At 38.8% G+C, this 23,048-nt stretch overlaps 1 protein-coding gene across 1 annotated transcript in view; it reads left to right on the plus strand.

The window, feature by feature from the left end:
* plpp4 (phospholipid phosphatase 4) overlaps window positions 1–20,232 on the plus strand; it is a 192,668-nt gene extending 172,436 nt beyond the window's left edge. The window contains exon 7 of the mRNA XM_042736114.1: window positions 15,919–20,232. Within this exon, the coding sequence (XP_042592048.1) occupies window positions 15,919–16,130 (212 nt within the window). The 3' untranslated portion in view covers window positions 16,131–20,232. The remainder of the gene's footprint in view (window positions 1–15,918) is intronic.
* Window positions 20,233–23,048: the final 2,816 nt, after the last annotated feature.

Raw genomic sequence — 23,048 nt, forward strand, 5'->3', positions numbered from 1 at the left:
TGCCCCAGCTTGTATCAGGCTTTGATGGATGGAGGTCTGGTTACAACCTGAATCCACCAAGGCCCGATAGGTACCCCCCTTAATACTCACGGGTATTTGGTACAACCCGGCTTGATCGGGGGCAGCCTGCGGGTCGTCCGGGATCCGGACCAACGTCCCCACCTCCATGACCGGGCACCGATCCACGGAATGGCCCGGATCCCCGCAACGCCAGCAGGCCGGCCCAGGCCTCCCCGCCACCCTAGTGGCAGGAAGTGGGTCAGGTGATTGGCGTGGGGAAGCAGCAGGAGGCTCCTCGGACCCCTCCCGGCGCGGGGATCCCATTCCCCAGGTCGGGCCTCGTGCCCCAGCTGCTGGCTCCATCGGAGTCTTCTAGGACCCCTCCCGGCGCGGTGGTCCAGTTCATCGGGTCGTGGGTAGTGGGACAGGTTTTGGGGCAGGGGAGGAGGGAGAGACAGGGGAAGAGAGAGAGAGAGATAGATGGAAGGGCCTCGCCGACCCCGGAGCACGCCGCCAGCTGATCCTCCGCCAGTTGAATGGCCAGATCCAGCGACGCCGGGTGGTGGCACTGGACCCACTGGGCGGTCCTCTTTGGGAGACGGGAGATGAACTGCTCCAGTACCACCTTGCTGATGATGGTCTCGGCTTTCGTCGCTTTCTCCGGCCAACAGCCATTTGCGGCACGAGTCCCGGAGCTGCTGTGCCAAGACAAAGGGTCGGCCCGCTTCGGTCAGTTCCAGCGACCGGAAGCGCTGACGGTGTTGCTCGGGGCTGAAGCCGACCCTTGATGGATGTAGGTCTGGTTACAACCTGAATCCACCAAGGCCCGATAGGTACCCCCCTTAATACTCACGGGTATTTGGCACAACCCGGCTTGATCGGGGGCAGCCTGCGGGTCGTACGGGATCCGGACCAACGTCCCCACCTCCATGACCGGGCACCATTCCACGGAATGGCCCGGATCCCCGCAACGCCAGCAGGCCGGCCCAGGCCTCCCCGCCGCCCTAGTGGCAGGAAGTGGGTCAGGTGATTGGCGTGGGGAAGCAGCAGGAGGCTCCTCGGACCCCTCCCGGCGCGGTGATCCCATTCCCCATGTCGGGCCTCGTGCCCCAGCTGCTGGATCCATCCCCGTCCTCCAGCGGGGGGCGGCCCTTGGTGGCCCAGCCCATCGGGACCTAGGGAGAGGGACAGGTTTTGGGGCAGGGGAGGAGGGAGAGACAGGGGAAGAGAGAGAGAGAGAGATAGATGGAAGGGCCTCGCCGACCCCGGAGCACGCCGCCAGCTGATCCTCCGCCAGTTGAATGGCCAGATCCAGCGACGCCGGGCGGTGGCACTGGACCCACTGGGCGGTCCTCTTTGGGAGACGGGAGATGAACTGCTCCAGTACCACCTTGCTGATGATGGTCTCGGCGTCGCTTTCTCCGGCCAACAGCCATTTGCGGCACGAGTCCCGGAGCTGCTGTGCCAAGACAAAGGGTCGGCCCGCTTCGGTCAGTTCCAGCGACCGGAAGCGCTGACGGTGTTGCTCGGGGCTGAAGCCGACCCTCTGGAGAATGGCTCTTTTTAAATCGGCATACACCAGGAGGTTCGGGACGGGCAGTTGTTGGGCAGCCTTCTGGGCCTCCCCCGACAGCAACGGGATGACCCGGACCGGCCAGCTGTCTGTCGACCACCCACATGCCTCGGCCGTCTTCTCAAAAAGATCGAGGAACACCTCTGGGTCATCTGTTGGCCCCATCTTCGTGAGAGGCATGTGAGAGGCTGGGCTGGCACTGGGGGAGGCCGACCTCGTCCGACCCTCCCGGTCCAGCAAGCTCCGGAACAGCTCGCGGTCCTCCTGCTGGACCTGCATCATTGCCTGGAACCGGTGTTCGTGGTCGGCCCGTAAGTCCAGCAGGGCTTGGTGGTGTTCCTGATGCAGGCCCGCAAGCGATGTTATGATCTCCGCAAATGGCAATCCCGATGGTCCTGACGGAGTTTGCATGGCGGAATCGTTCTCCTTCCTCCTGGGTTTCGGCACCAGTGTAACAAAGTTCGTTCAAGTAAAGAGGAAGGAGACCAGGGTCGGCGTGCTGATGCTCTTGGGATACTTTATTTTAACACAAAACAATAAAAACAAATAAACAATCGCGCCACATGCGCATTCAGTTCACAGTTTTTCTCTACTTCGCACTATTGTAGTCTTCCTATCTTTGGGATTTGTAACTCCACAGCTTCTCACTCCCACGAGTCCCCAGCCCTCTTTCTCTTCTCGCCGGTCCTCAGCCGGCTTAAATATCGGTTCCCCATGCCAATCACTGCAACGAGATCCAGGTGTTAATCGTTTTTCACTTGCCCCACTTACCACCGCTCGTCTCCTCACTTGCTCTCCCGTCACAGACCTCGCTGAACCACGCCTCCCCCACCACAGTCATTTTTGTGAAAGCAAATTTATTTTATATATATATATATATATATATATATATATATATATATATATATATATATATATATATATATATATATTTATTTTTTTTTTTTTTTTTTTTTTTCTGTAGCTCAAAATTAGCCTGTGCGCATTCCAGCTGATTTTGCCAGCATGGGTTACATCTAGGCTTATCTGACTAAACTAATATCACACAAAAAATTGTGATCATTGACAAGAAGTTTGGAAAAATGTTTATCATGGGCACTTTAAGATCCTGTAAATAATTCTCGATTATTTTGACAAATGGTTTCAATTTTTAGAATGAATTTTTTCACCTGCCAAGTTTAATTTAACAACTCTGCGTACATACTATGTAAAAGTAGCTAAGGAGAATGAATAAATGAAAATGCAAATTCACTCTCTAACAGTAGTTGACGGTTAGAGAAAGACTAAAAATAAATAATGCAGTTCCCCTAGGTTGTGTGTAAACAAAGGCTGTACAACTTTCTATTTCTGACACCACTTAACGGAGAAGAAAGGAAGTCAAATAGTATTTACATTTTTACATGTTTTAAAAACTTAAATACTTTTCATTTTCAATAGATCAGTACTGTGATAAATGCTTTAGCAATTATTAAGTTATTATACAATTAAAGTTTGCCTGGAACATGCCTAGAAGCCATGTCAAACTTTCTGAAAAAAAGGTTTCTGTGTTATTAGTTTAGTCAGAAATTATGTAGGCCGCAGACAGCAAGGCATCTCCCGATTAGAACAAACCTATTGTAAAATAGCCAGTGGTGTATTGTAACAAAGTAATAATACTTCGTTACAGAACTTAAGTATTTTTTGAGAGGATCTGTATTTTACTTTACTACTTTTTATATATTTCAGCCAACTTTTACTTTTACTCCACTACATTTCCTAATTAAAATGTATACTTTTACTCCGATATATTTCACTGAAGCATATTCATTACTACAAAATAGTCAGAAATCAGAAGAACACGGACTACAGGAAAGCAGGTTTGAAGAATCAGTGCTCTGGCGTTTGCAAGTTAGACTCCTAAAAACACCTTTGCTCATGTGCAAACAAGTGTGTGCACCACTGCGAATGATTCATTTCCCACTCAATTCGAGTCAGGGGTGTGCGATACAGCATCGTCTGCGATAATATGCTAAGTGTTGTTGTAATGATGTGCAATCTGACATTATCAAGTATATCATCAAATTACGCAGAGTGCACGCACGTAATTTATTAGTCTATTAAAACTCAAAATTCCAGGCATTCTAAATTGTAGACGGCAAAAATGCTTCTGAATGCTTTTTTATGTTTATATAATTTAATATAGTTCAGTCATGGCAGCTCTCGGAGATATACAATATTTTTTAGAATGTGAATGTACATATAATAAGTGGTTTTGGCAAACTAGATCTGCTACGCTGCTGTGAAAGCAGGCAGAACACACTGCTCTGCTAGAGCACAGTAGACAAAGAGAAGTAACTTAGCTGCTACCTGGCACCATAAAAATCCCCCAACAAAGCAGATAGGCTGCGACTGAACGCAGTCCTTAGACCTGATTGCAGAACTGCTGTCAAAACATGTGTTTCTTTGCTGCTCCGTAGAGCTATGGAAGAGTGTACTGGCTATGTGTGCCTTAGCTACCATGCCAACTGGCTTATCCTAGTGGGCTGAAGAGAAATGTGTTCCTTGGCTACCTTGCCGACCAGCTTACTCTAATGACCATAATTATGTGTGCCGGGCTACCATGCCGTATGGCTTATTCTAGTGACCTACTAGAAAGTGTGCCTTGGCTACCGTGCCGACCAGCTTACTCTAAAAATCTTGCAATGTGTGAGCCTTGGCTACTCTGCCGACCGGCTTAAATCTAGAAACAGACGTATAGCGCAAATAGACCACGAGTTTCACCGCAAATGTTAATGTGAAACCACTATATTTGTTGATACTGACAATACAGTCGATACAAATGCATACCCTCCTCAGTCGAACACAACACCTGAAATAGAATAAGATAAGAGATCCAAGAGCTCATCAGTTTTTGGGCATTTAGAATGTCTGTAGCGTTAGGTCTAATATATCGTTCGTAGGCTGATGAGGACCACCATCCCATTTCCTTCAGAGTAGCAGAAGGCACTTTCGGAGCTGCAGTAGTAGCTGCTCAGATCCTGAAGGAGTGAGTAGATTATACTTCAGGGTTGAGACTGCAAAGTTGGGAAAGCAGTTTAAGCTTTTTGATGAGCCAGCATCTCATCATAGGATGGCCGTCAGCAGTGAGGAATAGGGGATCGTCAGGGGCGGAGGGATTTCAGGTAACGAAACATGGATGAAAAAGGGCAGAAAACAGAATTAATACTCGATATAATGATTGAAGTTCCTTTATAATATTGGTCAGTCTTAGAATGCTTGAGGTTTAAAGTAAAATATGTATACTCCATAGTGATATCAGATATAGTGAGATTGCTGGGCTGGATTTAATGAAAGCGTATTACAAGTAAATTCCCAGCATCTCAGAAATCCATAGAAGGCAGTGAGGAAGGCAGTTTCTAAAAGCAGATCAGTATGAAAGCCAAAAACCCCAAGTCTTAGACAATGTAATAGCTTATGTAAAAGAGGCAGAGGGAGAGGAAGGCGTTTATCTTTAGAATCTGGTGAAGTTTTGAGAATACCTTGAAAAAGGAGACGAATGGAGGGATGTATTAAAAGACTGGGCGTATTTGGGTCCCTACAACGTAGGTGAAATTGAATACCTGCTAGTGAAGCTTTAATTGATAAAGGATGGATCTTGTGAGATTCAAAACAATGTAATATGTATGCGCAGACAAGATCTATATTTATTGGACAAAGAGAAATGGTATAAGCAGCACAGAAAAGAGTAAAGTAAGACCAAGCTGAATCGTAGGCTTTTAGGGTAGATTTAGCCATTCCCAACCTCATATATTTGAATGAAAAGATGAAAAGAAGGGCAGGCCAGGCTGGATAGAAGTGCATCGGGGCAAAGTGCGTGGAATTCCTTAAATTTAAAACTGGAAAGAGTTTCAGCTTTATCGTTAAGAATGCTAGACCAGGTTATGCGTCTGATAAACCTGTTAATGAGTGGCACGTCAGAGCGGCCTTCATTTATAAAATTGACAGCGGCTTCGTTGCACGATTCCTAACACGATTGGATACAATTCAAATAGGGCAGTTGGTTTAATTTCATCCGGCATATTTAGTATTTCTGCTGGCCAGGAGTCAGCGAACCATGAATTACGAAAAATTCTTCCAAATCCGATGGAAGGAGTAGTGTCAGTAGCTATTTTGAGGCAGAGAGAGGTTTCAAAAGAATCGTTATAAAAAAAGAAATGACATTCCAGTCATTAAGAAGAATAGACCAGAAATGCAAATCAGAGAGACAGCCTTGATCTAATGATATAATATCATGAAGATTACGTACGGATTTAAATAGATCTAGGAGTCTTGAAAAGAAAAGGGCGGCCCTGCGGAATAATTCGCATGGCGTAATTTAGGTGTCCTAAGAGAGACAACAGGACTCACTTAGAAATGGAAGAAGAGCTAAACGAAGACATGATTTGTCTAATGCAATCCAGTTTTTGAGACGGGAGAGATGCTTGCATGGATTTACTGTCTAAAATTATGCCTAGGAATTCGAGGGAGGTAGAAGTGCCAAAAGTTTTTTCCTCAGTGAGAGGAACATTTCAACTGGAAAAAAAGTTATTTAAGTTTAGAAAGGCATCATTCGGGAGGAGAATTGGGGAAGTCAATCACTAAAAAATCGTCTAGTAAATGGAGAGCAAATGGGAGTTTATAAACATTGAGGAGGATCCAGCAAAGCGCTTCGGATAGGTAATCGAAAATCTTAGGGCTGCTACAGCAGCTGAAGGTGAGACGCACAGAGAAACTTTGATCTCCATTTAATCCCGAAAAAAAGCCATTGGGAGGGATGCAAAGGCAAGGATGATTTTAAAAGCATCAGTAATATCTGCTTTCGCAAGCCACGAACCTCTACCTGCAAATTTGATTAATTGAATGGCATGATCTACAGAAGCGTACATGAGGGAAAATACATCTTCTGGGATTAAAATATTAATGCTAGGAATAGGGCTGTTATGCGGAGAAGAAAGATTGATAATTAATCTTTTTTTACCAGAATATTTTCGAGTAGCGATACCTATCAGGTTTATAGGAAATAAGGAAAAAGGAGAATTATGAAAAGGGCCGATGATATATCCTTTGTCTAATTCTTTTTTAATCAACGTGTCTACAATTTTGTGTTCTTTGAGGGCTGATTGAAGATTTTTAGAAATAAAAGTAGAGGAGGGAATAGCTGTAAGTCCTGCCATAAAGCCTTGAATAAGTAATGAGAAAATTAACAAAACATTGGTAAGAATGTTTAGACAAAATATCAGACAATAATGGAACGTTTATTGGAGTTGATGGATGTTAATTAATCTTTTGGTAGTGTTGGGAGGAGCTTTGAACCTGCGGGGACAGACGGCTCTAGGATGACTATCACCACAAATTGCACAACAATGTAAAAATTAACAGTTAATGTAAGGACATACAGATTCGTTGAAATTTTGACCTGGGAACAGTTTTACTTGACTGGAGACCCCTGAGATGCCTGGTAAGCTGTGCGGGGGCATAGGCTGGCAAAATGGGAAAAATATCCACAAACAGAGCAAGAATTAGCTTTATGTCCCATAAAGTGTTTGCTGATCAATTCGAGGTCCACACCAGACCGGTCTAATTTGAGGTTGAAATGCTGAATGTATAGAGCTGCCTTTGCTGTAAAACTCTTATGGTATTCATAAAACAAAGAACCTCCGTAATTAAGTGCCGGGTCTGATATGATCACTGAATAGGTATCGAGTTCAATCCTCCGCTTAGGAAAAAATCTTGGGTCATATTTTTTTTTGAGAACGACAGAGACATCACCACAGTCAACCACAGGTTTATCTAAGACCCCTGAAGAACACAGTAAAATTTTTACTAGGTTGATGTCATTACCTGCGATTATTTGATTCCTCAGACTTTGAGGAATACCTGCTGCTGGCGGGATGAAAGGAGCTCCCGAAGATGTAGCAGGTACAGCTGAGGCAAGGGTGTGATGTGGCAGGAAGTCCTGGGAGAAACCATTGGAGGTGTGGCTGAGGCTTGAATGTTGGAAGTGCAATGATTAGGCTTATCAAGTGCTGAAACACGATTATCCAGTTTATTTATGGATTCTTTGATTTCAATAACAGCAGAAAGCACAGGATCTGAAGAGACCGTAGAACAATCTTCAGGGTTGATATAGGGTCTTTTAGCTGGAGAAGAGGTTGCTGGAACGAGTTTCCTTTTACTTTTAGCTTTCATCTGGGCTGACTTAAGTGATGGGGGAGGAGTTGAAGCTTTGTCACAGGAAGAGATGAGGAAGGTTAATAGTTCATGTCTGTTCTGAGGGACCTCCAGAGTGCCCCTCCCCATTGGATGTTGCGTGGCGCAAGGTTGTGCCTTCTGGGAGGGGGGAGTAATGTTAGACTCTATTCCATGATTTATGTTTGTTTTGCTCCCTGTTACCCAGTTTCTGTCTCTTTGATCAATGACTAAATCAATGACTTTCTGTCATTGATTTAATCCCAGGTGTTTCCTATGTGTACCCATTGATCACAGGTGTGTCTAGTCTTCCCATCACCCTGTCCTGTATAAATAGTTCTCCCTGTGTTCAGTCTAGCATCCGGTATTGTTCATGTCAACATGTTCTATGTGAGTTTTCCTTGTTATCATTAAACTGCTCTGGATTGATGTGCTCCTTGTCTCCCTCCGTTTCCTGCTCCGCGCTCCACTCAATAGTGCACCCATGACAATATCACAAAAAGAGTACGTTTTTCTGCAAATATCAGCATGAACACATTTAATAATCATTTTATACAAGTTCAGTAAAGCAATAAGTGATTTACATTTTAGACATAATAGTGCTTGTTTTTGCTAAATTTTGCCAACGAAAATAGTTCCAAACAAAGATTACAGCACTGCATTGCATCTCTAAGTAATGGAAGGCATTTACTTATTGAATGAATCAGCTTTTTGAACAAATCGGTTAAATGAATGATTCAGTGATTCACTAATTTACACAGTCAACTGCTTTGTTTCTGAATTAATCAGCCATTTGAATGAATCGGTTGAATCTCAATGACTCACTCATTAACAGTCTCTTGTTGGCACCTACTGGCGGTTTTAATTTAGAATTTTGACCATTTTTTTTCATGTTTTAAATTATTTTAAATATCAGTATTCAATATTTTATGTTAAAAACAAAACATTATTTATCCATCTGTAACTGCAGGTTAAATGCATCCATGTCCCCTCTGAGATACATAAACTGTAAATACACCTAAATGCTTTTTCAGATACAGATAACAGAAATGTTTTCTTATGTTGGAATGAAAGACACTAAGTACCGATGAAGTGCTTCTTATTTTTATCCAAAAATACAAAATGGGTAAAAAAAAAAGTTATTAATGATGAAAATATTGTTGCTAATGATGTTTTTTATTTTTTTATTTATATATAAATATATTTGCTTCTTTTACATTTTGCATTTACTTGTACTTTTACTTTCAATACTTAAGTACGTTTAAGATTTAAAAAATACTTTTTGTACTTAATTACAATAAATATCACATACTTTAAGACTTTTACTCAAGTAATATTCTAAATGGTGACTTCATTCAAAGTCATTTTCTGGTAAGATATCTGTACTTTTACTTGAGTATGGCTTTCAGGTACTTTATACACCACTGAAAATAGCCTTGTATTAATTTGGACAGTTTGTTATAGCCTTGTACTGATATCATCAATGTAATTAACTTTTCCAGGGATTTAACAGGGTCAAGACCTGTAGAGCATAATACTGAGTATGCATGGTTTGTAGTTACTACTTATTTGTAATAAAAAATCAGCATTTGTTTGCCAGTTTTAACATCATCTTTACAGCTCTCTAGCCTGATTTTTCCCTCCACAAATGTATCAGGCATGCCTGTGTTCCATCCAGAATCACCTTGGTGCACAGCCAAACTGTCACCATCAATAACAGCCTCAGACAGGATGGGAATTCAAGTGATCCATCCAATGAAAAGTCTGAATCTACAAAGGAGGCATGACATTATATGAAGGAAAGCGTGTAAACACACAACATGGCCAATTGATCCTTTGCAAAAACCTGCCCTCCTCAGTTACTGTTGCAATGTCAGACAAGCCATGCTGCTCTCACACTACGCATCATGTTCTTACGCAGTGAAAAATACATCATAGAGCAAAGAGGAAACTGACAACACACCGACAGACAAGACAGAGCATGTTACTTCTGGTATGAAACAAGGTCTCAGCTTTCAAATTTGGCCATTTTTAAAGGGGTTATATGATGCGATTTCAATTTTTCCCTTTTTCTTTGGAGTGTTACAAGCTCTTGGTGCATGAAGAAGATCTGTAAAGTTGCAATGAGTAAAGTCACAAATCCAAAGAGATATTCTTTATCAAAGTTAAGACTCTGCCACGCCCCCCTAAAAAGGCTTATTCAAACATGCCCCCACATATCTACATCACTATGTGGAAATATTTGTGTAATGCCACCCAAATGTTCACGCAAAGAAAGAAGGCGGGGTTTCAGTAACCGCAGTTAGTGTTGAAGCAGCCATGTCAGGGAGATGCTGTGTATCTAGGCGAAAGCAAAAGCACTTTATTTGGCCTTCCGAAAGTAGATGCATTTAAGAAGCTTTAAGATTACTTACAACAGAACAGCAACAAATTTTATGGACAACTGTTTCGCGAACCTAGGAGAGGAGGTAATTCTGACTTTGCAACGACAGTCTGGCACTTCTGAATCAGCTACTGTAAGTATGTTTTGTTATTAAAGTATTTGCTATTGACTGTTCAAACGCGGAGTTTTGCCCATTGTGTGTGTGTGTGTGTGTGTGTGCGCGCGCGCAAGTGTGTGTGTGTGAGAGAGAGAGATAGAGAGAGACAGGGTCACACGGAGTCAGCTGTCTTCACCGTCCTTGGCTTGTGTACTGCAGACACATAAGAGCATCATCACTGTGTCTGGCACATGACTCTGTTCCCCTTTCGGGCTTGAACTGCTGGTAAAACTTAGGACATTATTAACTGTCTTTACATTTATTTTGAAAGATGAAGCTCGCGATTATGGAAAGGGGCGTTACATTTCCGACGAGTGCTTGCGGTGTTCGGCTAGTCACAATGCATTGAGTCAGTTGGCCAATCAGAACAGACTGCGCTTGTCAGAAGGAGGGACTTTGTAGAAAATGACTCGTTTGAGAGAGGCGGGGCATAGAGGAACTACAATAATGTACAGTATTTGAAAAAAATGTGTTTTTTGAACATTAAAGCATGTCACAATATTCTGTTACACCAAATACACAAAATAATGATCTTTTAAAAAAGCATCATATGACCCCTTTAAGAAATTTAAACAAATACCTTTTGTGGCTCTTTAATGTGTCGTGACAGATCACTGTTTGTTTTGGGGCAGTCATGGCCATGGCCTAATGGTTAGAGAGTCAGAGTTATAACCCAAAGTTTGTGGGTTTGAGTCTCATGTCTGGCAGGAATAGTCAGTGGGTGGAGTGAATAACCAGTGCTCTCTCCCACCCTCAATACCACAAATGAGGTGAGACCCTTGAGCAAGACAACGAACCCCCAACTGCTCCTCGGGTGTTGCAGCAGTATGGCTGTCCACTACTCCGGGTGTGTGTATGTGTGTTTTTTTGTTCACCACTCACTGGTGTGTTTGGCACTTGGATTACACACACAAATTCTGAGTATTGGACACCATTCTTGGCCACATGTCACTTCACATTCACTTTCATTTAAACCACGGAAAGACATCAATACACACAATTTTTCAAATTTAAGTCCACTAAAGTTAATCTACTCTCCTGTCTGATTTGTTTGTCGGACAAAATGGTGGATTCGGCACTATGATTTTGTCTCTCTATTTGGTTTATGGTATATTCTGGGCCATAACTTTCATAGAGATTAAGGGGATATATCCCCAATATTCAGATTAGTGGTGAGTCAATATAGGTTTGTCACTGACCATTTGTTAAAGTTTTACCTTTGGTCCCCACAATCTTGAATGTTTACTAACATTTTTAACCTCATCTCACCATGTTCACACACATGAAGAGTTGTATACCTAAAAATTAAAATTCTGTAGTCTATTATGTTTTTTAACATTTTTTAACTATTTTCACAATGTTGAAGAGTTTTATGAGTTTGTGATGCCACAAAAACTAAAAATTAAAATTCTGTATTTTAAAATGTGTTGTTATTCAAACATATTGCAATGTTCAACTTTATTCATTATTCAAACATATAAATATATATTCATGAACATATCAAATTTTGAGATTATTTTTATTGTTTTTGAAATCTGCGTTGTTTAAACTCTGATCAATCTTACCTACCTGTGATTTTCTAGTGATCCTGTAGACCTTGCTTAGCTTGATCTTGTTTGATCAGAGTTGGAGTCAAAACCTGCAGGACACTGGCCCATCAAGCCTGGATTTAAGGAATCCAGTTCTATTAAAACTTTTGCTTCGCCGTAGCAGAAAAATGACCGTAGCAGAAGACACTATACCAGTAGTTAGCAACAGGCAGCCCACGGGCCAAGCCTGCCTGCAATAATATCTGGCCCACCCGCAGTCAGATTATTTTGAAAGCGGCCGGTTCTGAAATAGATCTGTCATGATAGCGACAGTTACTCACAATCCCTTTGTCTTTAGTGATTTTGCCTTCAAAATAAAAGTATGACAATGTTTTTGCAGTAATGTTTTATTTTGAGATGATTTGAGAGCTTTTAATTTGAAAAGTTCATAAGAGTCTATTATTATTCTTTGCAAACAGCGACAACTTTGTTGTAGATACATTCACAAAACTAGTTGAATGCATAGTTGTCTTTCCATTCTTCTTTGTATGCCCTATTTTCGCTGTCAACTTTCCTCTTTAGACTGAATAGTTGATAGTGGCATTTTCTCTCACTAGCTATTTTTAATGTTAACATCACTCTGCACATGACGTAATAGCGTACCTCCAGCTTGTGAAACAATTTGCAGTTTGCAAAAAAAAACAAAAAAAAACAAATGCAGTTTAGTACGTGAGGATGCCAAGGAATAATACTGTAAGAAAGTAGGCTACGTCAAATAATTATTACAAGTTAGGCTTTAAAATTATACACATTTAAGAGGAAATAAAACATAGTTGGTTAAGAGCATGACTCAAACATGCCATTAATGGGCTTATTCAAGTCCTCTTTTATTTGTTTTTACTTATTTTTATCCATTCCTCATCTCCCACATATGTGTGTTTTAGGTGGTCTGTGTTGCAAGTTGGTGAATGAAGATACTTGCCAAGTTACTTGTCACTACTCTGCTTTATTAATTTATCCAGTGTAAACCCCTGGCCAAAGTGACACAAATATGTTTTTTTGTCAATGACTGTCCTACTACAGGATTTAACACAGAGTAACCAGCTCCCTACCCATTACAAAGGACACCGTAACAGTGTTTCACAGGCAATTCTAGCTGCATTTTTCATCAATTAATTTCTTAAATTATCCATTGACTTTATATATAAATCTCTTTTCCTCCACCATAACTCTTAAATCTCATTTGCACTCATACTGTATAAAAGAGGTCATTAAATCGTCAATGGATTTTGAGTGTCTCTTCCCTGATATAGAGCTCCGGACGTCATGTGACCCATTCTGTCTACACCACCATGCTGGCAGACAAGGACAGCCGGGAGCGAATATGAAATGAATGGCGCCAGCATGAGTTTCAAGGCAACAGAGTTCACTGCATACTTTAATTCAGAAGACATAGACCTGTACATACAAAACTTAGTACATTAAGCATAGCAGATGCCTATAATTTGCCCCCGTGGTGCTTTTAACGTATAGTCTATCAATAAAGGAATGGATAGATTTCCTAACTATTTTTCCTTCTAATGTTACTCCAGAGACTCTTTGAAAGCCTACAAAAGCCTGGAGGGGTACAAATGGACGCAATCTAAATTTCTAATGTATATTCAACCTGCTGTGTCATCACTGGAAGAGTAAGTCAAATGTATTGTTAGCTAATGTAATCGACCCTAGCTGTCCTTGTAGGTAGCCAGCATAGCTATATCACTGTGAGTACAGTAGACATCATAAATGTCATGAAATCTTACCCATTTAATCCCAAATTTTGTGTTGGTTCGCATGTTTTATTGCAGTGAACCATTTTAGTTGTCTATTGGGATCTTTAGGAATACGATAAAATTATTTCCCTTTGCTTTATGGGACAATCGCGTATGTATATATGAAAGTATGTATGTATGCATATATATATATATATATATATATATATATATATATATATATATATATCCAAATGCATATTTTTGAATAAAAGATAACTTATAGATTTACTATGGAACACTTTTTTATTGGTCATTTTGTGTGTTTTGTAAGATAGACTACAAGGTTAAGAAGCTTACTTCCCTTTTTTGCAATAAAAGACGGCTTCCCTTATTGATCATGTCTCAGGTAGATTGCATGTTTTCTTGTATGACGGTATGTTGGACTCGTGGAAAATAAAAATAAAAATATTTGCCAAGACTGATTTACCGAAGTCAAAAAACGGACAGAATTGGCATTAGCACAAATGCCACTTAATTGTGAAGCGGAAGCAACCAGCCGGAAGATGATTCTGCAGCCTTGCTCAAACAGTTATGTACAGCATTTTCTGATTTACTTAACGAATACTGTGTAAGGGCGCAAGAAGCAGGCCAAGGGAGGTCACGTACGGGACACAAAAATTAAGCCCAATATACGGGACGTCCCGGCTAATACGGGGCGGTCGGCTACCCTAGCTTTACCCTGCCTGTTCTGGCATCTTGGCGAACAGCAGCTGTCCACCATGTTGAAACAGTAAGGTTTGTTAGGTCTAAATAGTCTGGTTTTAAATTATTGTTGTACAGCTGTCGATAACCAATGCTACAGCCGATCTAGTGCTCTCCTGGTTGCCTGCCAAAATGGTGGAGTTTAGAGTGTGTGACGTCAACCTCCGGAGCTCTGTTAAATAAGGTGAGACACTGTTTCTCACACAAAGCTAAGGCGAGACACTGTTTTTCACACAAAGCTATTATATAACTTTAGAATACCTAAATATATGTATAAGTTATATAAAGTAATTTTTTGAGGACTTTTCTCATTTTTGGAGCATTGTTGTGGACAAGAGCAGCTTGAAAATTGTGAGTGTGAGCAGTGCATCTCTTTTTGTGTTCCACAGACGAATGAAAGTATTTTTTGAAAGTCTGTCTATAACTATTCCTGTTCCGGAATTATGCATTTTCATAGACTACTTAGATCAACTAGAGTAACCATACAGACAGAGACCAACAGAGATACTGTTTGAATATTGTATGGCATTTTGAAAAGCTACTATTTACTATTTATTTCATTATTTATGTTGCCTTTGTAAATTTTTTACTTTAAACTACAGAGAGAATAAAAAAGTGAAATCCCTGAAATGAATGACAGCACTGATTAGAGTTTTCCAGCATATAAGCAGCTGGCCCTCTTAATTGTCTCCAGAAAAGTGTGCATGTCCTAGATTTTGTCTTACTATAAATATGCATATTAACACTTAATTTGGTTATATATACATCTTAATTTATTTCCTTGTGCGTTTGCAGAAGAACACCTTATATCAGACACCGCAACAAGATACTTATTATTGAGACTTTATATGGACCTGTCCCCTGAGGCCTACTGGGTAGTAGAACAGAACTAATCTGAACAATAGTGGCTAGGACCATTAAACTTGATGGGTCCAATCAGGTCCAAGTAAATACAAGCCCTGGACTCATACAAGGTTGCCCTGTAGCATGCTGATCTAATGAGTGTGGGTTTGTTCCAGGGGTAATTTATCAGTCTATCCTCAAAATGATCTTTCAGTCATTTGAATTTATTTTAGACCTCACATTTTGGGAATGAAATTGCTTCGAGGTTTGGTTATACAGCTATGTGTCAGTGTGCAGTCCAGCTCTTTTAACAACCCTCACAATGGTGGTGCTTAAATTCTTCCTCTCAGGGTAGCATTAAATTGCAGAAGCCATTAGGTGAAACATATTTGTTTAAAAATGCTATGTCAGTACCAAAACATCATCTTTTTGGGCACTAAATGATGCAGTTCTGTAGAGCCACAATTAGATATAGCATAGGCTTAGGATAAATGATGCCTTTGTCTTCTATAAAGCTTTGTTTGCTGTAAAATACAATTTATCCTCTTTGTGGGTTAATTTAATTATTCACGTGAATAACAACAATAACAGAATGAAAACATAATATTATATTAAAGACCAACAGTTACAAAGCTATATGGATGAATGGATAGATGGACCAAAGTGCTACTTTCACTAAGGCTATGTCTTACTTGATTTGTTCCTCACAGATGCTTTTGTTGGAGGATTGATCGGCCTCTTCTTTGCCTACATCTGTTATCGGCAGCACTACCCACCCATCCTGGATGTAGACTGCCACCTGCCATATGCTAGTCTGGCTGAAGCAACTGCCCACAACATGCCAACCTCCCAGGATCAACCTCTGCCCATGGATAATGCCACCAGCCTGCCTCTGGAGGGCATGACTGAGGGACCAGTATGACTAATAGAGAACCCCCAAGGCTCACACCCCTCTGACCCCCTACCGCACCAATGTAGTATGAACCACACTTGACTGACACTTCAACATTCCAATGAATTAGACAGATACATTTTATTTATTTTTTCTCTCTCTCTCTTTCAATCATTAAGCAGAGTTACAGTTCCTGATTTCTGATCAGTTATACTTCATAAAATTACTGAATATCAGTATTGGCAAGTTGGAACCTTGGACAATATGTATAAAATTTGTTAGTGCAAGAATCTCTCTTTAAAGAAAAGTACCATGGTAAGTAATAGGGAGAACCATGGTACACAGAAGTTGTAATTATTCAGAGCCATCATATATACTGAGGTACCTCTTCTATAAGACGTTTTTGTATGGGTTTGCTATTACCCAAATAGCAGTGAAATAAGTTGATCTTAGACTGAAATTCTTATTCTAAGAGGTTTCACTCATAAATATGTAAATCATATATTGAAATCCTAAATCAATCCATTATTTGTTTCCTTTATATGTGTTTGTGTTGGTTCATTATCAGGTGTGCATGCATGTTTACAGCTAGTGTGGAACATTGCTGTACCGTTGCTTTTCCACATATTGCATACCAGGCACAGAGGAATTAGAATAGCAGAACACTAGCAGACTAGCAGAAAATACCAAGCCAATATAATATGTTTTATGATCAAATCATCTGTTTTGGACACTGCAAGTTTCTTAATGAGTCTGGTAATTATTAAGTGCCCATCTGTTAAATTAACTTCTTATTCCTAATTTAACCCTCCAGTATAGGTTCCATGATTTGAAACCACAAAAAATAAAAAATAAAAATTGGAAATTTTTAAAAATTTCTACTTCATCGGAATGGACGGCCATAGGAAATGAATGGGAAATAGGCAAAAATACAAAAATACATAGATGTTTTTATGTGTACAATCTACTAATCAGCCACTATGCAGAAAAAAAAGTGCACAGCAATGAAGGGGTGACAAAACTTGAACAATTATGCCTGAAAACACTGCTCAGTAATGAAGGAATACATAGCACTAAATGTACAGTGCCTCGCGATAGTGTTCATACCCTATATTATGAGTTGTAACAGTTGTGAGGGTCTCAGAGTGACGGTTCATTATTAAAAGGCTTGGTCCGCATTATTAATGAGAAGAAACTAATTCACTTCACTGTACTGTATTCTGCATGAGATTGCATACACCGGAACATTCAAATGTTAGGAAAGCTGTTTCAGGTATGTCCATTAATTTCTATCGTCTGTTTGAACTCATCACTTTATTTGTTGTTTTCATTCCTTAATAGGCATTTGGCTACTTACCAGTAATGAAACGGTCTGTAAAAATCTAAAAGTTCAAAAAGTAAAAAAAATTCAAAATTCAAAAAGTTCAAAGATCTTTTAATGATACCGCTGAACATTTATTTAACCATTGCAAAAGAAAATTTGTGGCTGAAGTAAATTTAGGTTTTTAGAGTTTATTTAAATTGAGACATATGTTTATTTATTAATTTATTTATTTTTAACAATTATTTCACACTTATTTTAATCTCCAAACTGTTTTTTATAGTTCTGGTTTGCCTCTTATGCTTTGTTAAAAAAAAAAAAGTGTTGGGTTGTGCTTTGCTCTCCCATACACACGAAAGGATCACAAGAGCATTTTCTGCTCTGAACCCCTCGATGAGTTTAACAACACTCGCAACACGAATTACAGATCATATCCCATCAGAGTGAGTATGTTTGGAGTTTTTATGGACTTATTTCATAGTCTCATTAACATCTGTAAATGAAGAAATAAAATTGTAAATATAAGTAGTGAAATTTTACAGTTGTACTATAAAATAAATTGGTAATTTTTCTTCAATACTTAATTTCTGTCATATTAAACTTTTAATTAAGATTAAGTTTACATTAATGACATTTGTTTTTTTATCACAAATATTTTGGACGGGCTTAAAATAGATTATTCTTGTCTAGGTGGGTCGTGGAATGGAAAAGTTTGGGAACGCTTGCCAAACACCATAATGACAAAGCAAAAATTGTTACAACTTCATCAATGCATTAAAACTGAAATAAGTACATTGCATAAGTATTCATACCCTTTACTCATCTTTACAGCCTCGAGTCTTTTTGGGTATGATGCGACAAGCTTTGCTTATCAGAATTTGGCAAGTATCTGTCTTTCTTTACCACACCTGTTCACCTCTCAGGCTCTGACAGGTTGGATGGGGGTAGATGCACATTTTCAGATTTCCCCAGAAATGTTTGATTGGGTTTAAACCCAGGCTCTGGCTGGGCCACTCAAGGACATTCACAGATTGTCTATAAGCCACTCTTGCTGTGTGCTTAGAGGTCATTGTCTTGTTGGAAGGTTCCTTCTGCACAGTCTGAGGTTCTGAATGCTCTGGACTGGGTTTTCATTAAGTCTATCTCAATGTTTTGGTACATTGAGCTTTTCTTCTACTCTGATAAGTCCTTCGGTCCCTGCCACTGATAAACAGCCCCACAGCATGAGGCTGCTACCAGTACACTTTACTTTTGGGGTGGTACTCTGCAGGTGATGATCAGTGCCTTGTTTTCTTCAAACATGATGCTTGGAATTGAGGTTCATCAGACCAGATAATCTTGTTTCTCACAGTCTGAAGGTCCTTTAGATGCTTTTTTGCAAATTCCAAGTGTGTTTTCATGTGTCTTCACTGAGGAGAGGATTGAGTTTTGCCACACCGCCATATAGCACAGATGAAGTGTTTTGTATGATGTTTGTTCTTCTGTAGGTTTCTTCTATCTCCACATATGATCAACTAGAGTGACCATCAGGTTCTTTGTCACCACTCTAACCAAAGCTTTTCTCCATCAATTGCTCAGTTTGGCCAGGAGGCCAGCTCTAGGAAAAGTCCTGGTTGTTTAAAACTTTTTCCTTTAAGGCTAATGGAGAATACATGCTTTTGTGAACCTTCAATGCAGCAGATTTTTTGTTGTTGTTGTTGTTTGTTTGGTTTTGTTTAATTTTTTTGTTTTTTACCTCAAGGATTGGTTGTTGTTCTGATATACAGTGTTTTTTTTTTTGTTTTTTTTTTAGCTTTTAGACCCTTTAAAATGTGAAAAAATTAAGGGGTATGAATACTTTAACAAGGCACTGTATATGGCATCCAATGGCTACACCATGATATTTCAGATGTACAAATCTGCCTCAATTCAATGGATTTTAAGTGCTCTATTTTTAACTTTAATACTGCATAATTTGAAAAATTATATAAAATTACTTTTTATGGCATCTGGTCAGTTTTGACCATGAACAACACAAGTGTGACTCCCAAATGAACCATACCAGTGTACCATGGTATTGCCAGAGTACCTTTTTGTGTAAGGGTGACTGAAAAACTAATCAACTCAGAAAGGTGAATTTAAGTGAATAACTTGGTTCTGAAAAATTGAAGGAGAAAGATCTCTGTAATGTATGTGTTATAGGTTATATAATATAATCTCTCTCTCTCTCAAAATATCTTGAAACATCTAAAACAAGCTTACTTTATGAGAAAAAAAAAACACTTGAAACAAGTACATTGCATAAGTATTCATACCCTTTACTAATCTTTACAGCCTCAAGTCTTTTTGGGTATGATGCAACAAGCTTTGCTTATCAGAATTTGGCAAGTATCTGTCTTTCTTTATTTTTTTTTATTTTTTTATTTCTTAATTTTATTTACTTATTTATTTTTATTCTTTTATTCACAGAATGCATAAAGCAAAATATAACAACATGACAATATTATATATACAGGAAAAAGCAAGGATAGGAAAAAAAAGATTGAAAAAGGGACAACACATACACACAGTATTATGCATAGTGGCTGCGTTGCTTGGCAACCATAAAAAGCCTATACTCTTTCTACATCAGACCTGAGTGTCACGTCATAACGCATTGAAACTATACTGCTTCCATTTTATTTAAAGATATCAACACTCATAATTTGCATCACATCCATGTGTGGTGCTAAGCCAGTCACTATTGTATATCATCCTTGACTATTTGAAATAAAAGTATTTTACTTAGAGTATATCATATGCCTTAATTTTGTTTTCAAGTAAAGTATCCAATCGTTTGTATATGGAGATATAACATTTTTATATATATATATATATATATATATATATATATATATATATATATATATATATATATATATATATATAATCTATTAACATTTTAATTTGTTCACCAATTTAATTGCTGGAATGTAGCATTGATTTCAAAAGTGACAGGGCTGCCTCTCAGATAACATGCGATTTTGAGACTTCCAGTATGTGAGTCAAACTATTGTTGCCCATCATACTGTGATGTCATTAGTCTTATGTCATTGGTCTTTATCCATCCATTCTTCAAACTGCTTACCCTCTGTAGGGTCACAGAAGGGCCTCCCAGCATTTTGGGCCAATGCAAGGGAAACACTTTGGACAGATGGCTAGTCCATGTCCATCACAGTGCTCACACTGTGCTCACATATATACATTGAGTCATTTATCAGTTGCTTTTATCCAAAGCGACTTACAAATGAGGACAATTGAAGCAATCACAACTAACAAAAGAGCAACAATATGTAAGTGCAACTAACAAGTCTTGGTTAGCCTAAAGCAGTACAAGTATCAAGGTATTTTTATAAATATACAGTAGGTGGCCAACCAAAATGATCGTTCTGCTGCCGCGAGTGCCGCCGCCACCGCATCTGCAAAGTGCATTTGCAGCATTTGACCGCTGAGTGGCGCTTTAACCACAAGTTATCAAACAAGCGCATCAAAGCACATTTTTGTAAATAACCGTCAGCTTTAAAATATTAAATATTCACATATGAAAGTTTATTACTTGAAGTTATGTGTGTTTCTTAGAATGAATACAAGCAGGATAAATGTCAAGCCTATGAGCATGTGCTTATATTTTCTCTAAGCTGGACAGTATTATACCATATTTTAGATTTGACACATTTAATAGGTTTGCAGTATTATTTATATAATATGAATTATGTGTTATATTATTCTAAAGAAATTGTGGTTTACTTTGCATCGAAGCAGCATTAAAAGCTAGGCTACATGGTAGCCTATTTAGTACAGCTAGGCTACATTTGGATTTAAATATAAAAAAAGGTCATGCAATATTCTCAAACTTTGTTATTCTTTACCTGTCCTTTATTTTGACAGATAACTTATTGGGAAAAAAGATATCTGTCTGCACACTGATTTAGAAATTGTTGAGTTTAGTAAAACTGAGGCACTGTTTAATTTTGCTCCCATTATTTAGGCCTAATTAAAACAAGAAATGAATAAATTAAACCTGCACGATTTAGCTAAATCATTGAAGCTCTAAAGAATGAACTGATTAATAAAACGTCCTCACGTTTAAACTCAAGTTCTCTCATTATAATCAACAAAATGCACACGATGTAAAAAAGAGCTTCATTAATTGACAACTTGAGTGATTTTAAAGGGAGCCTTTTTTACTTGCTTTCATATAATTTAAGTAAAGTAAAAAAATTAAAAAATAAATAAATTGCAGCCGCATTTAAATGCAGGTGTGTAAAATATCAGAGTGCAGCATTTATTCTTATTTGTCTACATATTTTATCTTCATTACAAATTTTTTTGGTTTTATTTTGGATAATTGCATATAAAAATGATTTACTTTTTAATGCATATGCAAAATGTGAATTATTATTCATATTCAATTATTCAATTTATTAATGCATGCATGACAGGGAGGCGCCCTCTCTATCACTCAATTTTTTTCCTGAAAATTAGATAACTTAAAATTGGGGTGTCTCACATACATGAGAAATATATCTACAGAATGCTTGAAATGTCTACTTTTAAACGAATAAATTCAAAACGAAAGCATTATGTAATCTGTGAAGGTTGCATTTCTCTTTACAGGAGCGTTCATGTGGAGAGAGCCAGCACTGTGAATTTCATCTTGCAGCTGGCAAGAAAACATTTGTTTATTAATAAATAATTAAAACGTCTCCTTTTTCAAAAGCCTGTGCTTTGTGGCAAACTTAATGCATGTGCTTGAGTGCGGAATATATTAAGGCTCATTATGGATTATAGATGTAAATTTAATATAAACCTGTGATTAGTTGAATAATGACAAATGAACGACTATTAGCCTAACTAGAAAAATCTTACGTGGGGGCAGACCTATTAAATACCCTCTAGACATCTCTGTTAAAGTTTTTAAAGCATTTTATACGCGTTTGCATAAATTCTTCTTTCAAAACTGTCCATAATGGCGAGATAGGCTACCTTACCACTAATTTTTCTTCTGAAACACAAAAACGAAAATTTAAATAAAATTGATATTTTGTTTTGAGAATGGCCAACCCTTCTCTGCAGATATTGTTACTAATTATTTGTGCATTGAAAATCACAGAAAGTCTAAAAAATATATTGTCTCCCAAAAACTCACGTCTGTAACACATGTGTATTTCCCAAATCTAAAATAGCCTATAAATCATGTTCATAGATGGATACTTTACTGATGTCTGGACTCTGTTTGGGATTTAGAAAGACATAAAGAGATGGTTCAATATATTGGTAATGAATAGGCTACATTCTGTGAGAATTTATATTTCACACTCTAAAAAAATTGTATGGATGCAACAAAATAAAATTAACGCAACAGTTTGCATCTTTTTTTTTTTTTTTTTTTTTTTGAGTGAAGGCAACTTTCTCTGAAATTAAGTTATAATAACTAATAAACTACATTGGGATAGTAGTCAACATTTTAAGTGGATCAAAACCTTTCTTCAAAGTTGTCCTAAAACCAAAATGACGAGGCATTTGTCCTACGTAAACCTGCTCTGCAAGTTTTAAACCCTCATAAAACACTGTCCATATGAAAGAGCAAGAAATTCACACATTTATTT

This window comes from Cyprinus carpio, chromosome B13 (genome assembly GCF_018340385.1).
Source record: "Cyprinus carpio isolate SPL01 chromosome B13, ASM1834038v1, whole genome shotgun sequence".
Classification (NCBI taxonomy): Eukaryota; Metazoa; Chordata; class Actinopteri; order Cypriniformes; family Cyprinidae; genus Cyprinus; species Cyprinus carpio.